This window comes from Nyctibius grandis, chromosome W, assembly GCF_013368605.1.
Source record: "Nyctibius grandis isolate bNycGra1 chromosome W, bNycGra1.pri, whole genome shotgun sequence".
In the NCBI taxonomy this organism is placed as follows: Eukaryota; Metazoa; Chordata; class Aves; order Nyctibiiformes; family Nyctibiidae; genus Nyctibius; species Nyctibius grandis.
The window spans coordinates 12103379-12120429 of NC_090694.1; the positions used below are offsets into that span (position 1 = coordinate 12103379).

The 17051-nt window shown below is 41.6% G+C and overlaps 1 protein-coding gene across 1 annotated transcript in view; it reads left to right on the top strand.

The window, feature by feature from the left end:
* LOC137675760 (potassium/sodium hyperpolarization-activated cyclic nucleotide-gated channel 1-like) overlaps nucleotides 1-17051 on the top strand; it is a 379966-nt gene that overhangs the window by 306330 nt on the left and 56585 nt on the right. The window contains exon 5 of the mRNA XM_068421975.1: nucleotides 836-982. Within this exon, the coding sequence (XP_068278076.1) occupies nucleotides 836-982 (147 nt within the window). The remainder of the gene's footprint in view (nucleotides 1-835; nucleotides 983-17051) is intronic.

Genomic DNA, 17051 nt, shown 5'->3' on the forward strand with positions numbered 1-17051 from the left:
AGTCTTGGTCAGGTGGTACTTGTCTATTTGTGGTTTAGGCAACTTCTCAATTTTGTGGGTCTCAGATGTATCATACAGTTTAGTATACAACTCTGAGTACGTTAGTTCAGAACATTCTTTTCTGAAAATTATGCTATCCAAAATGGCTTCTGAAGAAGGGAAGCAAACAAAGCAGAAGACAGGGCAGAGGACTAGTAGAAACAAGGAAACCAAATGCACAAGGTAAATTGAGTGAGGTCCTTTGAGTCTCCCGGGTCCTGGCATCTATCTGTTTCCTGATGCCATGCCTATTTTTTCAGTTCACTTCTCTCTTCTCTTCATTCCTCCTGAGGAATGCTTTCTACTTCATTATCTCCACAGATTTTAACTTTGTTCTTCAGTCACCTTATAAGCATACACAACATTAATATGTTGCATATTAATACAGCATATCCAGTTTCGGAAATTTCACACCTTAAACTCTCTCCGAATGCAGCACTAGCGAAGTAGATATACACTGTGTACAGTTTCCCTGTCTGCTGCATGGAATGAGCTAAAAATGGTGTTGATGTAGTTTCACAACTTCTATATAGCTGGGAATTTAGGGAACACATGACAAGTGTGAGGGTTTGGCTTCTAAAACTTATAAATTAATGTGGATATTAGCATCACCACTAAAGGCAGTTTCCATAATTTTCAGTTGTTGTGCTGTCACGTAAGCAACAGTAATACTAAATTAACTAATATTTGTGTGAGGGTCCTTTGACATATGTATAAAATGTCATTTTGTAGGTGCCTTTAGATAGTAAAAAAGTGGGTGGTTTCTTTCTGATTCTTCCTTTTATTGTCCTGACAGTACAAACAAGTGGAACAGTACATGTCATTCCACAAGTTACCTGCTGAAATGCGCCAGAAGATCCATGATTACTATGAGCACCGCTACCAAGGCAAGATCTTTGATGAAGAAAACATTCTCAGTGAGCTCAATGATCCCCTTAGGGAGGTAAGTGTTTAAGTTTTTATTCATGATATGTAAACCTTTAATGTCTTTGCTCTTTCTGTGTTGAAATGCTCTTTCTGATTCTATTCTGTAACATTTAATCTCATTTGACCATCTACCTAGTCAATGAATGACCAGGAGAATGAATTTTGTATTAGGTCAATACAAAGAAATAAGCAAGTTTACACTATTCTGAACCAGTCTGTCAGAGTCACTGCCACACAAGGATGTCAAAGAGTAAAATCCTGTCCTTAAGTGTTGAGAGAAACTCATGGTTTTCTGCCATTCTTTAAAATCGAGTGGCTGGACTAGAATGGCCCTGGGTGAAAGGTTTTTTCTGCTCTCCCTACTTGGTAACCAGGTATCTGTGCAGATGAAACCACTGAAAGCTGCCAGCGAAGGGAGAGCTCCTCTATTTTGTTCTATGAAGTAGCATCCTTGGTTAAGATGGTCTTGAGGTGAGGAAGCTGGAATACAACATACAAGTCATTAAAAAATCTCTTTTGTTAAAACTTTTGTTTGTATTCCAGTTTTGGGTTTTTTTTTAAAATCTTATGTTTTGTGTGGAAGCAGTTGGAATTTTCTTTGGCAAGGCACTTGTGTGGGAGGAAGCCAGCATTCATCTTGCTGTAACAGAGGTAGCTGCTTAATCGGAATATAAATCTGACTACATTCTGTTGGGTGATTCTCATGCTTGATCTACTCAAGGTTGGTTTTGTTATCAGTTGGCTGGTATCTCCTACAGAAAGGAGGAGAAAAAAACAGAGAAGAAGGACGTTGAAAAAATCAGAGAGAAGAAAGCATAAACAGAGAAAAGAAAAAAGGAACAAGAAAAAAGAATAAAGGAGGAGTGGTCTGATGTGTGATGAAACCTGTGTAATTTTCAGTGATACCAAGTAATGCCTTTTAGTGTCCTCTGCTATGGGAGGAGTGGTGCTGAATACATGTATATATAATTCCCAACAGAGCACAGGATGACATCTGTACTTTTGGAAAGATATGTGAGGGTTTATTTTTTTTAACAAGTTTTGTGGCATAAGAAGAACATAGGTCTGTGATGGATTGTCTGTATCATTGAATCCAGCTCTTTGTTGTGAAGGGAAAACGTCATACAATTCATTCCCCAAACCAATCAAGTTCCATATTTAAAATAGTTGGCATATTCAAGTTATAAGAAACAATGCTATGCCCATTCATGGGCTCTGAGGCCATATCTGTGTTATTAAAGTCTGAGAGTGGCCTCCCTCCTTACAAAACGCCAACTGGGAATGGTGAATGGTGCCCAAGATCGCTTGGTCACTGCTAGATGGTTCAAGTCAAAATCAGGCCAAACCATGATTGTTTTAACAATTTAACAGTACAGATGACTGAATTCTAATGCCTGGATACATTTAATACCCTAACATATATATAGCCTATGTCTGTATCCACATTATATTGTGAATTTGTAAGTGTTTTGGAGGGCAGGTGGAGGGCTCTGGCTTCTGCACTGCCTCTGCCAATTTACCCTGCGGCTCCCCTTGCTATCTTTTGAAATGTCAAGAGGAGAATGCATTATAAAAATCTATCATATAGGACAGGAAAACTGTGGAAATTATCCCTAGAGTACAGTGACAGTCAAAACATGAATCTTGGCCAGTATGGAGCTTTTTTTTTGTTAAAAAACCAAATGCATGTACAGACTCATCAGTCACAGACATCAGAAACAGTTTCATCTGTTTCTGCTTTTAAGGAAATAATTTCTCCATAAATGAAGCCTAATACCCTTCCATTGCAAAAAAAAAATTTATCTCTCTTTTCCTCCCTCCCCTTCCTTTTTTCTCATTGCTTAAGAGCAGCAAGGCAAATTTGGTCAAGCATAAAAACCAAAAAGCACTTCTGGGGAGAGATCAAGCATGGAAAATTTAAAAAAATTAATGAGCCACTAAAAACATGGAGTAAGAATAGAATTTCACTTGAAGGAGTGGCTTCTGGTTTTCCTATGATCATGCTGTACTTAGCATGTTTTCTTTGTTCTCTGTATTATATATTATAAAAATTATATACTCAGTAGAGTGCATTCCTCAGGAGCTACAATCAGCTTGAACACTGCCCTGATGACAACATAGTAGTTGTTCCAGAAAAAGATTTTTAAAAAAAAAGAAGAACGAACTGGATAGTGGCAATGCCAGAACAGTGAGAGAGGTGTGTTGCATGGCATTACTGGGCACCACAGCCAGCTCAGGTCCGATCACTGCTGCACTTGCACTGCTTCTTGTGAGGCTCGTCCTCCATTGTTTCAGGTGATTCCTGCTATAGTAATTCATATACTATGCAACTCAAATAATGGGTTACAACAATTTAGAGGTATTTCCATTACCATCTCCACCCTTGGCTCTTTGGACTAGGCCATAAGTTTTAACATTGCAATGAACTCCTCTTCTTGCCTCTAGCTTGGCTAGCAGCAAGAGGTTCCTGCTATAATACCTTTGATATAAGGCAGCCACAGAAGCGGTGACATACAGCATCATGTAACACTTCCATGATACAACTCCAATCATAGATTATTTTCACACAGGATTAAATCACCTTGAGGTACATGTTGGACTCCCCAATCCTTCCGCATTACCCACCAAGTGCACCCAGGTCCTTGAACAAAAACAATCCCATGAATATGTTTGCCCTTTCCTGAGGAAGGAATAACCCAGACTGTTTTTCCCAACAAGTTCCTTATATGTACTACAGGGACCTTATCTCCTTCCACAGTGCACAGGGGTTTTGATTGGGCAGGGCCAAGTCAATTGGCAGATCTCCTCTAGTGTTAACTAGCTAAGTGGCTTCTGCTAAATGTGTATCCCAATGCTTGAATATCCCAGCACCCATTGCTCTCAGTGTAGTTTTTAACAGTCCATTTTATCATTCAGTTTTCCCGGAGGCTGGTGCATGATAGGGGATGTGATACACCCAGTCAACGCCAGGCTCCTTGGCCCAGGTGTTTATGAGGTTGTTTCAGAAATGAGTCCTGTTGTCTGATTCAATTCTTTCAGGGGTGCTGTGTCACCATAAAACTTGCTTTTCAAGGCCCAAGATAGTGTTACGGGCAGTGGCATGGGTCACAGGATATGTTTCCAACCATACAGTAGTCGCTTCCACCATTGTAAGCACATGGTGCTTGCCATGGTGGGTTCATGGTAGTGTGATATAATCAGTCTGCCAGGCTTCCCCATATTGATATTTCAGCCATCGTCCTCTATACCAGAAAGGCTTTAGCCACTTGGCTTGTTTGATTATGCTGCACATTTTACATTCATGGCTAACCTGTGCAATGGCATTAATAGTGAAGTCCACCACTCGATCATGAGCTCTATTTGAATGTTGCATCCCGTCCTAAATGTCCTGATGTGTCATGGGCCCATCGAGCTATAAATAGCTCACCCTTATGTTCCCAGTCCAGATCCACCTGAGACACTTCAATTCTAGCAGCCTGGTCCACCTGCTCGTTGTTCAGTATTCTTCAGTGGCAAGACTCTTGCGTACGTGAGCACCTACATGATGTACTTTTACAACCAGGTTCTCTAGCTGGGCAGCAATATCTTGCCACAATTCAGCGGCCCAGATGGGTTTACCTCTGTGCTGCCAGTTGGTCGCTTCCATTGCTGTAGCCAACCCCCACAAGGCATTTGCCACCATCCATGAGTCAGTATAAAGTACTGTCTGTTTTTCTTGTTCAGTGATATCTAAAGCCAGCTGGATGACTTTCACTTCTGCAAACTGACTCAATTCACCTTGTCCTTCAGCAGTTTCTGTGACTTGTCGTGTAGGACTCCACACAGCAGCTTTCCACCTCCGATGTTTGCCTACAATATGACAGGATCCATCTGTAAACAGGGAATATTGCTTTTCATTTTCTGGTAATTTATTATACAGTGGGGCCTCTTCAGCACGAGTCACCTCCTTTGGTGACACTCTGAAGTTTCAGCCCTCTGGCCAGTCCATGATCACTTCCAGAATTTCTGGGCAGTTGGGATTTCCCATTCGAGCCTGTTGCATTATCATCAGTGCAACCCACTTACTCCATGTAGCATCAGTTGCATGATGTGTGGAGGGGACCCTCCCTTTGAACATCCAGCTGAGCACAGGCAATTGAGGTGCCAAAAGGAGCTGTGCTTCAGTACCAACTACTTCTGAACCAGCTAGAACTCCTTCATATTCTGCTAATATTTCTTTTTCAGTTGGAGTGTGACAGGCTTAAGATCCTCCATATCCCGGGTTCCAAACCCCTAGAGGTCAACCTCAAGTCTCTCCAGACGCTTTCTGCCAGAGGCTCCAGGTGGGACCATGGTTCCTGGCTGTACAGCAGTAATTAAAACATCTCCCTATTATCAACACTGTTTCCAGCACAAATCCAAAACATAGCCCCATACTAGCTACTATGAAGAAAATTAACTCTATCCCAGCCAAAACCGGCACAACCCCCCGCCCCACACATACACTCTCTCACTGTAAAGAAAACCTAGCTGACTAGCTTAGAAAAAAAGGTACAACTTCAAACAGCAGTTAACATGTGAGATAAATTCTTCCTTTAATAACATTTGCAATTAACTCTCTCTCTCACTCATTTCTTGAGGTAGTTATTAGCAATTGGTAGCAATTATCATAGAATTATAGAATGGTTTGGGTTGGAAGGAACATTAAAGATCATCTAGTTCCAACCCCCCTGCTATGGGCAGGGACACCTTTCCACTAGACCAGGTTACTCAAAGTCCTGTCCAACATGACCTTAAACACTTCCAGGGAGGGGGCATCCACAGCTTCTCTGGGCAACTTGTTCCAGTGTCTCACCACCCTCACGGTAAAGAATTTCTTCCTACGATGTAATCTGAATCCACTGCCTTTCAGTTTAAAGCCGTTACCCCTCGTCCTATCATTACATGCCCTTGTAAAAACTCCCTCTCCCGCTTTTCTGTAGGCCCCCTTCAGGTAATGGAAGGCTGTTATGAGGTCTCCCTGGAGCCTTCTCTTCTCCAGGCTGAACAGCCCCAGCTCTCTCAGCCTGTCTTCATAGGAGAGGTGCTCCAGCCCTCTGATCATCTTCATGGCCCTCCTCTGGACTCGCTCCAACAGCTCCATGTCCTCCTTATGCTGGGGGCTCCAGAGCTGTACACAGTACTCCAGGTGGGATCTCACAAGAGCGGAGTAGAGGGGCAGAATTACCTCCCTCGACCTGCTGGCCTTCTTTTGATGCAGCCCAGGATATGGTTGGCTTTCTGGGCTGCAAGCGCACATTGTCGGCTCATGTTGAGCTTCTCATCAACCATCATCCCCAAGTCCTTTTCCTCAGGGCTGCTCTCAATCCATTCTCTGCCCAGCCTGTATTTGTGCTTGGGATTGCCCCAACACACATGCAGGACCTTGCACTTGGCCTTGTTGAACTTCATGCGGTTTGCACAGGCCCAGCTTTCAAGCCTGTCAAGGTCCCTCTGGATGGCATCCCTTCCCTCCATCATGTCGACCACACCACACAGCTTGGTGTCATCAGCAAGCTTGCTGAGGGCACACTCAGTCCCACTGTCCATGTCGCCAACAAAGATGTTAAACAGGACCGGTCCCAATACCGACCCCTGAGGAACGCCACTCGTCACTGGTCTCCACTTGGACATCGAGCCATTGACTGCAACTCTTTGAGTGTGACCATCCAGCCAATTCCTTATCCACTGAGTGGCCCATCCATCAAGTCCATGTCTCTCCAATTTAGAGACAAGGATGTCACGAGGGACAGTGTCAAATGCTTTGCACAAGTCCAGGTAGATGACATCAGTTGCTCTTCCCCTATCCACCTGTGGGAATCTGTCCCCTTCCTTTTGAGCATTGTCTCAGAAATCGTAAACCACGTGCTCGGGCGACATCTTATGGCGGCTGCCTGGAATGCCTGAGCCTGGCAACGTAAGATGGCGCAATAAGCTAGGCGCCCGCCCTCCACCCGCCTCCGGATGTGTGTCTCCGGTGACAGCCTGGCAAGGGGCCAATCCTACGGCGCAGGAACCGGACATGTCCCGCCTTCGGACCTGTGATTGGTGTGAACTGTTGACTGACGGCTCCCAGTCACATGACTCTGCCGAAAATCTCTATAAAAGAGGCTGGATCGCTCGAACACGCGGGACCCTCACCGCCATCTTCCAAGTAGGAAGGAAGCATTTCCCGCGGGACGCCGCTGGATCTCAGGGTGGTGAATATTTTTTTTTTCTCTCTTTCAACTGTTTTCTCTGTTTCTTTCTTTCTTTTACCTCTCTCTCGGGGAGCAGGGGGCGGACGGGGACTGTCTGCATTTCATTTCTAGATTTGCTCCTTTTTTACTAATTAGGCGGGTCTCTCTCTCTCTCTCTCCCTCTCTCTCTCGGGGGGGGGCGGACGGGGACTTTCTGCATTTTATTTCTAAATTTGCTTTGGAGGCGGACCTTAAATTCGGAACCCGACACCACCAGCGCTGTAACCCCGTCGTAGAAGGCCACCAAATTTGTCAGGCATGACATGCTCCTTGATTTCCATGTGCCTTAGTATAGTTTCCAGGAGGATCTGCTCCATGATCTTGCCAGGCACAGAGGTGAGACTGACTGGCCCCTAGTTTCCCAGGTCTTCCTTTTTCCCCTTCTTGAAGATGGGGGTTATGTTTCCCCTTTTCCAGTCAGTGGGAACTTCACCAGACTGCCACGACTTCTCAGATATGATGGATAGCGGCCTAGCAGCTTCATTGGCCAGTTCCCTCAGGACCTGCGGATGCACCTCATCAGGTCCCATGGACTTGTGCGCCTTCAGGTTCCTTAGATGGTCTCAAACCTGATCTCCTACAGTGGGTGGTTCTTCATCCTCCCAGTCCCTGCATTTGCCTTCTGCATTAAGGAAATCCTTAATATATATCTCTTCCCATTATGTTTCCCTTACATAAATATCATCTCTGGTTCTTCAGCAGGCTGAGATTCTTGTGAAGTTTTCTAGAGTTTACATCTTTTAATTTGAAGTTCTTGCCACCTACATGCTTGAACATGTACATGACTGACATCAGAAGGCCCTAGTCCCAAAAGTGGTCTTTGTAAATGTCATGACACAAAAAGGAGATGGTACAGACAACAAGAAAAGAAAACAAAAACAACAAACACAGCTAAGAGAAATCTCTTCCAAAAGGACACCTGAATTACAAAAGTTAAAAGACATATACCAAAGCAGTTTCATCTAAGAACAGAGTGTAAGAAATGTCAAACTGGCTCAGCTCTAGCGTTCGTCTAAGCCACTAGCGTCCGCAGCAGTGCCTGTAGGTGGACACTCAGAGAAGAACGAGAACAGGGCAAGTATGGTATTTCCCTTGATGACTCTCCTAGACTCCAACTACTTTCAGTTCAAGGGATTCTCTGAGACTGATGTGATTTGTCTATTGAGTAATCCTTAATACATATATCTTCCAATTACCTATTTACATTCCTCTTGAATCCATGTAATCTCTCTGCAACCACAACATCCTTTGGCAAGGAGCACAGACCTTTACCCTGCTGCATGAGAAACCACCTCCTTGTCTTGGGCCTGAACCTGGCTTCCACTGTCTTTTGGTTTTGATGGCCATTAATTCTTGTAGCAAAAGTGATAGTACAGTCAATTCCTACCCACCCTTTGCATGCTGGTTATGATTTTATAGACTTCTATGATAACATTCTTAAGCTGTATTTTTTGAGGGTAGAGAGACCTATTCTACTTAATTCTTTCTTGCATGGGAGCCAGCTCACCCCTGTGATCATCCTTCTTGCCATTCTCAGAATGTTTTCCTCACTCTACTATAGCCTTTTAGAGATGAGAGCACCAGATCTGCACCCAGCATACTGATGCTATAATAATATTAATAATTCCCTTCCTAATAATTCCTGACATGAATTTGCTTTTTTAATCGCTGCCAACCACTGAGCTTACTTTTTTTTTAATATCATAACTGTAAGAGCTAACTCCTAAGAGGTAATGGATACATTACTTTATTTGTATTTGCCTATGTGTATCACTTAAGTTTGCTCTCCATCAGTAATTTCCAACCAGCCCATAAGAAGTCCCTCTTAGTTTCTTTTTAACAAGCTGCTTCATCTTTACACAGTGCCATTTCTGAAATTGAGCAGAACTGTGTGAAGTTCTTGGCCTTTGTTGTTCCCATACCTATTACAGCCTAATGAGTCAGGTGTAAGATTCTGAAAAAGATCCTGCACAGTGCTTAGTGTTGCATCAAGAGTTGCATTTTGTGATGGTTCTTGTAAGGGAGGTACTCAAACAAAATAATGGAAAGCTTCTGTTACTGGATTTATAATTTGATAATAGTAATTGTATCTAAGTGAGAACAGGACTAAAAACCAGATCAGTTTGGTACATGTAGACAAATTGAGTATATTTTTAGAGAAAGTATTTGGTCCTTTCAAAATCAATTTTTAAAATTATCAATTTGGTAACTTCACTATTCTTACCAGTTGTTAACTTTCTCCTTTTCCCCATTAAAACTTACTTCCTTTTGTAATATCTTTCCTTCTATTTCATATTTATCTTTAGAAATCACAATACATTAGATTCTCATTTAGACTATGCTATAATCCTATGAGCAAAGGATGAAACATCTCCAGAGTTAATAGTATGAGGCCAAAATGTGGTGTGATTAGAGCATAGTATGCTTCAATCCTTTTTAATAGTGTAATCATTATGATTTTTGTATACAGGGCATCAAACATTAAAATTATAGTAGAAAATCAAATGAGTTGTTTATTAAAAACAATAAAGTATCAGAGTCAATATTAAATTATTGGAGATTCCAAATATTTTTCTTCCATAACAACTTATGTCCATAAATTTAGGGTCATAAAAAACTGAGAGGTAATTGTTTCATTATAATGCACTGTGCATTTTTATATGCAGTGAACCTTGGTATGAAGCTTAAAGAGTGAACTAGGGAAAATGCATCAGACGTATAGATGTAGTCATACAGGAAGTCATTTAAGTATCTCTTTATATAACTATATGGACAGAGTGAATACCTCTTTATCTAGTGCATTAAAGGGTTTTTTCACACAGACATAGATAAAACATAACTTTGGTTCATACTCTGGAGTACTGAAGTCATGAATGAATTATGCAGCACATCAGTCTTGCAGAATAAATGCTGATATACCACAAATTTGTCAAATGCTAAAAAAAAATATTGCTATTTTTCAAAGATCTGTGTAAGGTATGTCCAAATAATAGTCTAAGTATACAATCCTAAGCAAAGCCCTGAAAACCTCTTAGAAAGGACTATAATTAAGTTTTTAAAATTAAAAATAGCAATAAGTGGAACATTTTAATGTTGGAAATGGGCAGACAATCACCAGGTGATTGGATTATTGTGTTTTAAGATGCTCAACCCCACCGGCTGTGTGACATGGTAACAAATTGTGCACACTCAAATCTGTTTCCCAGGGACCTAAGACAATGTAGTTTAATTTCCTGAACTTTGGGGAGTGTGTTTGCTACCCAGTTTTTGAGACACAGCTTTTGAATTGCCAACCACTTTCATCACTGTTGCACATATTCCAGAAACTTTTATCACAGTCCCTTCTGTTTTACATGCTTTGTTGCAAATCCATCCTGAGATGAGACATGCTTTAGCAAGTCCAAGATCTAACTTCTTCCAATAATATAAATAATAATACTCCAGCAGTTCTTAGTAATTATGATTTTGAACAGTCTTGCACCTACAAGATTCCTTTGTCATACTTGCAGCGCAGAGCCACGAAGATGATTAAGGGAGTGGAACATCTCCCTTATGAGGAGAGGCTGAGGGAGCTGGGTCTCTTTAGCTTAGAGAAGAGGAGACTGAGGGGTGACCTCATTAATGTTTTTAAATATGTAAAGGGCAAGTGTCATGAGGATGGAGCCAGGCTCTTCTCAGTGACATCCCTTGACAGGACAAGGGGCAATGGGTGCAAGCTGGAACACAGGAGGTTCCACTTAAATATGAGGAAAAACTTCATTACGGTGAGGGTGACCGAACACTGGAACAGGCTGCCCAGAGAGGTTGTGGAGTCTCCTTCTCTGGAGACATTCAAAACCCGCCTGGATGCGTTCCTGTGTGATATGGTCTAGGTAATCCTGCTCTGGCAGGGGGATTGGACTAGATGATCTTTCGAGGTCCCTTCCAATCCCTAACATTCTGTGATTCTGTGATATGGATGTACAAGGTGTTGAATTACACTTGTTTAATTTAAAGATAAGTGTCTAACACTGAAGGAACTTAGCGTTTGATATTTTTAGTGATTAACAAGAGTCTTCCTCACCTTAGGACTAAGCTACTGTGATACACGATTGTTAGAGATGAGAGGAGGCTCAGAGGTGACCTTATTGCAGTCTACAACTACCTGAAGGGAGGTTGTAGTGAAGTGGGAGTTGGCCTCTTCTCCCGGGCAACTAGCGATAGGACAAGAGGACACAGCCTCAAGCTTCGCCAGGGGAGGTTCAGGTTGGACATTAGGAAGAATTTCTTTTCAGAAAGGGTTATTAGACATTGGAATGGGCTGCCCAGGGAGGTGGTGGAGTCACCATCTCTGGATGTGTTTAAGAAAAGACTGGACGTGGCACTTAGTGCCATGGTCTAGTCGACAGGGTGGTGTCAGGGCAACGGTTGGACTCGATGATCCCTGAGGTCTCTTCCAACCTGGTTGATTTTGTGATTCTGTGAGTTAAAAGCTAGTGCAAAATGTGGAGTATGACACTGAGTACAGGTACAGACTTCCCGGTAGCTCCTGGGCTGAGTTCAAGGTAATGATTTTTATCTGTTGTCTCTGTTTCTTTTGTGATACCTTCACAGTCCTGCTCAGTGGTAGCACTGGATCCTCAGCCAGCCTCGGTAGGAGTAGAGCACTGACTGGCAAGGACTTTCCCTAAAAGGATTTTAATCTCCCAACTTGTTCTGCAGAGTCTGTTTGTTAATTTTCTGGTGAATAAATCCATTTTTCTTTTCCTTCCTTTGTGAAAAGTGAAAACTCTGTGGTTGGTAGAGAGGATACTAATAAGGTGTCTATGTCAGGGCCCAGATTCAAGTCTGGGCCCTGAGGGGATTCTTTACGATCCCAAGAGGCGAGATTAAGGCGCAAACGAGGCCAAATGCTGCCAAACAAGCCGCTTTATTGCACAAAGGCAGAGGAAACTGAGCAATAGAAAAGGCGAGAAATAAAGGGGGAAAAATAAGCGAGTGTTCCGAGAAAGAGAGATGCGCAGGGATAGTCACCACCGTGGGTCCAGCGATGTCTTCTGTCTTCCAGCGGTGAGTGACGCAGCAGGGTAAAGGCAACAGCACATACAGATGAGGTAGCAGCAGTGCAAAAGGTGAGCCCCCCCCCCCAGATAAGGTAGCAGCAGTGGGAGAGGCGAGCCCACGCAGATGAGGTTAGCAGCATTGGCGAGCCCACGCAGATGAGGTTAGCAGCATTGGTGAGCCCACGCAGATGAGGTAGCAGCAGTGGAAAAGCGGGGCTGTAGGCCTGTCTGTGCAGTTCTTTTTATGGGGAGTGAGGGCGGGTGTGCGTACCTGTCCCGTCCAATGGGCGTGTGCCCGCGCTTTCTCCATCCAATGGATGTGTCCATGCATCTTGGGCCTGAGTGTTGACAGGCAGGTGATGGAGACCAGTGCTTGCTCCGGTCTAAACAAATTTGAGTGACAGGGACAAGTGGCTGTCTAGACATGTCTAGACAAGTCCTCCTACACGCAAGTGTCCAGGTACACTCACATAGGCAAACTTTGAGACATCTAATTGCCAATTTGGTCCCTCACAGCCTAAAGCACATACAGTTGCAAGTTTTATGAGCATTGCATGTTTGTGTGCTCTGATAACTGTAGTACATTTGAAGCAATGGATGGTGCCTCGCTAGAAGGCTAAACTATTTTTTAGATAATATAAATACTTGTGTGATTATATATATTGTAAAAAAAAGCCACATTCTTTGTAATAGTTTTCATTTTAGCCTGGATTGTTTCAGACAGTCATTAGCTAACTGCATAACTGAAAACTATTTAATATTTATTTCTGTGATCTTGTGAATGTCACTTACATGTATTAAAAATAAGTTTATTTCATAGTGAGGAATTTTTTCTTGTACTAAATTGAAAATCAGGAAGCAAAGATGGGTCTGTGTGTATTTAAAAAGAAAAGAGTAGAAATACTTAGAATCATTATGCTATGGGAGTTGAAGAACAGATTATCTGGGAAATACAGTGGCTGGTACAGGCATCCACAGTCCTTGAAACAAAAATCTAGTGACTCATTGTATCACTCATTGCTAGACATTGTATTAACACTTGGGTATTTATGAAATCATCCACATTTCACCAAGAGTAGAAAGTCTCCCATCAGTAGGGGTTGGAAATAAAATAGTTCTTGCTTTTTAGCATCTGGCACAAAATAGATTCACTACAGAGAGGTAGAGAAATGCTGTCAATATTATGTGTGGACGGCTAAATATATAACAGACCTTGAAAGGAATTAAGAGGCAATGACATCTGTAGACCTGTTGAGCAGAACTGCAGTTGTATGTAGCTTGCTTTGCCATTCTCTAACACCAGATATGTTCTTCATAATATTTATACTTACAGCAATGTGACAAAATTAGAATGTGAGAAAGAGGTTAATACCCTTCCTGAGCCATTATTTAAAGTTCATGGCTGGCCTATTTTTAGGCCACCATGTGAGAACATGTTCGATAGAAGATAGATACAAATCATGTGTCCTTGCAGAATATAGAACATCAGGACATTTCATTTCCAAAGAACATAATTGGGACTGGGAGCAGAATATTCTTTCCTCTCACCTTTTGGCTTTTAGATTATAACTTCAGTTATACAAGCACACACTCTTACATGAGTTATATTAACTTCTAATTATTTAACTGAAATTAATTTGAGATATAGTTATAATGGGGCAGATTAATTAAACTTTGATTTTTTTTTTACATTAAATGTACAAATATGTACATTTATACACATATAGGTACGTCCCTGTATGTGTATAAATATATGTGTGGAACTGCATATATATGCATATATATACACACACACATAAACAGACTTTCAGGCACATACATGCAAGCAGATGTGTCCAAGATGTGTGTGAGAAAAATACTATATAATACTCTGTCGATACCTTTGCATAGTACTGTGTAAGTATATACATTGCATTATGTACTCCAATATGGCCTTTATGTTTCTCACTGTTACAGTATATCTCAACATATATTTCCTATGCCACCAGTCTATGTTTATAATATATTACCTTACAATGAACTGTAATGACAAGGGTTTTAAGGGCTCTTCTATGATATAAAATCAATACAGATAAATTTATTCATAAAAGTAGAGATTAATACAGTCTTAAGATCATTTGAAAATCTTTCTGAATAAATTATAGGAACATATTTCTTATGGAAATAATCCTCAGCCTATATTTAATTCATAAAGTGAGTAATGTACGTATACTTAAATGCTATTAATGGTTAAATAAATGTAAAACTTTGGGCAAGCAGATGAACTGAAATTGTTTTGAAAAAGAATATTTAACTGATGTAAAGAATGTGGCACTGCATATGCACCTGCATCCTGTGGCTGCTGAGTCTCATACACAGATGCTAATGGCAGTTCTGAGAGCCCTGCCTGTCATCAGACCCCTTGCTTTTAGCACATGTCTAGTCCTGGAACGAAAGCACAGGCACAAATATTTAAGGCCTTAGTGATTGCATGCAGAGAGCAAGCACAGCATATTTACTAAATGTAGATGATAGAAAGCTACAGGTATCTCCCCTGGCTTCTTGGATGTATTATTTACATAGCCACTTCCTTTTATCTTGTTTACATTATACACTAATGGCTCAAATACTGGCCTAAAATTCCTTCAAGTTGTATTCCCTAAAGGCCTTATTTTTTTAACTTCTGATTTAGGGTATTTCTAACTATGGTACCTGTTCTACAGCTGATAATATCCCCAAATTAAATATCTTTTTTTCAGGGCCAATTGGCTATCCCAAGATTTGCCATTATGAAGTGTGTCTGCCTACTGGATGTTTAGAGTCTGATGCATTACTTTTACTCTAGCTGTTATTACTAATCCACATAGGCTTAGTCTACTCCTGCCAGTTTGCCTTCTCTTTCCTCCACATGATCTGCTATCGAGGCTGTTCTTGCTGTTACCATGCCTACTTGCACTCCTCAGAATTTCTTACAATCTTTACACCTCCCGTGCCATTTATGCATCTCTTTCCCCCACAGCTACCAATATTAGTCAACGTGGCACTCTCAAGCAAATTCTATCATCTTTGGGCCTGTCTGGCTGTCACTCTACTAAGTTATTTCCAGAGACTTCATCTTCATTTCTGCCATCTGATGATATCTCTTCTGGAGCCAGCTCTCCATGTCTCACCCTTTCATTTGTAACTGAGCAGCATCCTCATGTTTGACGGTAAAACTGGGCTCCAGAATCTGCACTTTCAGTATTTTTCTACGTCTACATGCTTGTGCTCCAGTGCAGCAGCCTGAATGTGGGATATGAGTTCTTTACACTCGTGTCGTAAGTTGCTACTCACAACATAACACCACTGAGCCCTTGCGCCTGATCCTACTCCAGCACCCTTTTCAGTAGTTTCATTTAGAAGGCAAATTCAAATGGTCTCATAATTAGCTTGTCCCAGTTACATAGTAAAGCAATGACAAAGATTGATTCCGAATTAGAAAGGGATTGTGCATCCTCCTTATCTTTCTTTTCATATCCTTCTGTTATATAGAGATGTGTACATATATAGCTGACATTGTAAATATTCTAATGCACACACACACAGAGGCATTCGGGGTTCTGTCACACATTTGTCTAAGAAATCTAAATAAATATATATACATAATGCAGCAATGTTTAGATTTTTGTGTGTTAGATTAAGTTAGGAGTTTGCTGTTTATCCTATATCACAATAGAGTAGGCCTTCATTGAATAGTTACAAATCAAATTAGATGCAAACAGAAATGTAATTAAAAACTCTAAACATAACTTCAGTGTGGATATTTCAAGCTCAGCTAACTGGGATTTATCTAGTATAATCAGTAAGATTTAATTTAAGTCACTTAATAATTTTATAGAGAGAGGCTTTGAACCAATGGGCTTTTAATTCATAATAAGAAGTAAGTGTTAACCTAGCAATTAACAAGATAACAGTATTTCTCATCCAGAGCTCTTGGAGAGCTTTAAAATAACTGAGTGAACAAATCACCACTGATTGTTTAATAACTGTTTTCCTGGTTGTTGTTACTGTGTCAACTAAACCATATACACAGGGTATAGATAAAGCACATTCTCTTGAGAACTACCTCCTCCCTGACTCATTTGTTTTGGCCATTTGGGTTACAGTACACAGGGGACTGGAGAAGGGAGAAGGGGACAAAGAGGGAGGGATAAGATGGCAGAAGGAATTTCTTGCCTGTATCAGAGCTCATAATAAACTCTCCGTGGAAGTATTCCTAGCTTCAAGTTCTGCTCTTGATCAAACAAGTGCAAAACAGAAATCACAGAATCACAGAATGTTAGGGATTGGAAGGGACCTCGAAAGATCATCTAGTCCAATCCCCCTGCCGGAGCAGGATTACCTAGACCATATCACACAGGAACACATCCAGGCAGGTTTTGAATGTCTCCAGAGAAGGAGACTCCACAACCTCTCTGGGCAGCCTGTTCCAGTGTTCGGTCACCCTCACCGTAATGAAGTTTTTCCTCATATTTATGTGGAACCTCCTGTGTTCCAGCTTGCACCCATTGCCCCTTGTCCTGTCAAGGGATGTCACTGAGAAGAGCCTGGCTCCATCCTCATGACACTTGCCCTTTACATATTTATAAACATTAATGAGGTCACCCCTCAGTCTCCTCTTCTCCAAGCTAAAGAGACCCAGCTCCCTCAGCCTCTCCTCATAAGGGAGATGTTCCACCCCCTTAATCATCTTCGTGGCTCTGCGCTGGACTCTCTCTAGCAGTTCCCTGTCCTTCTTGAACTGAGGGGCCCAGAACTGGACACAATA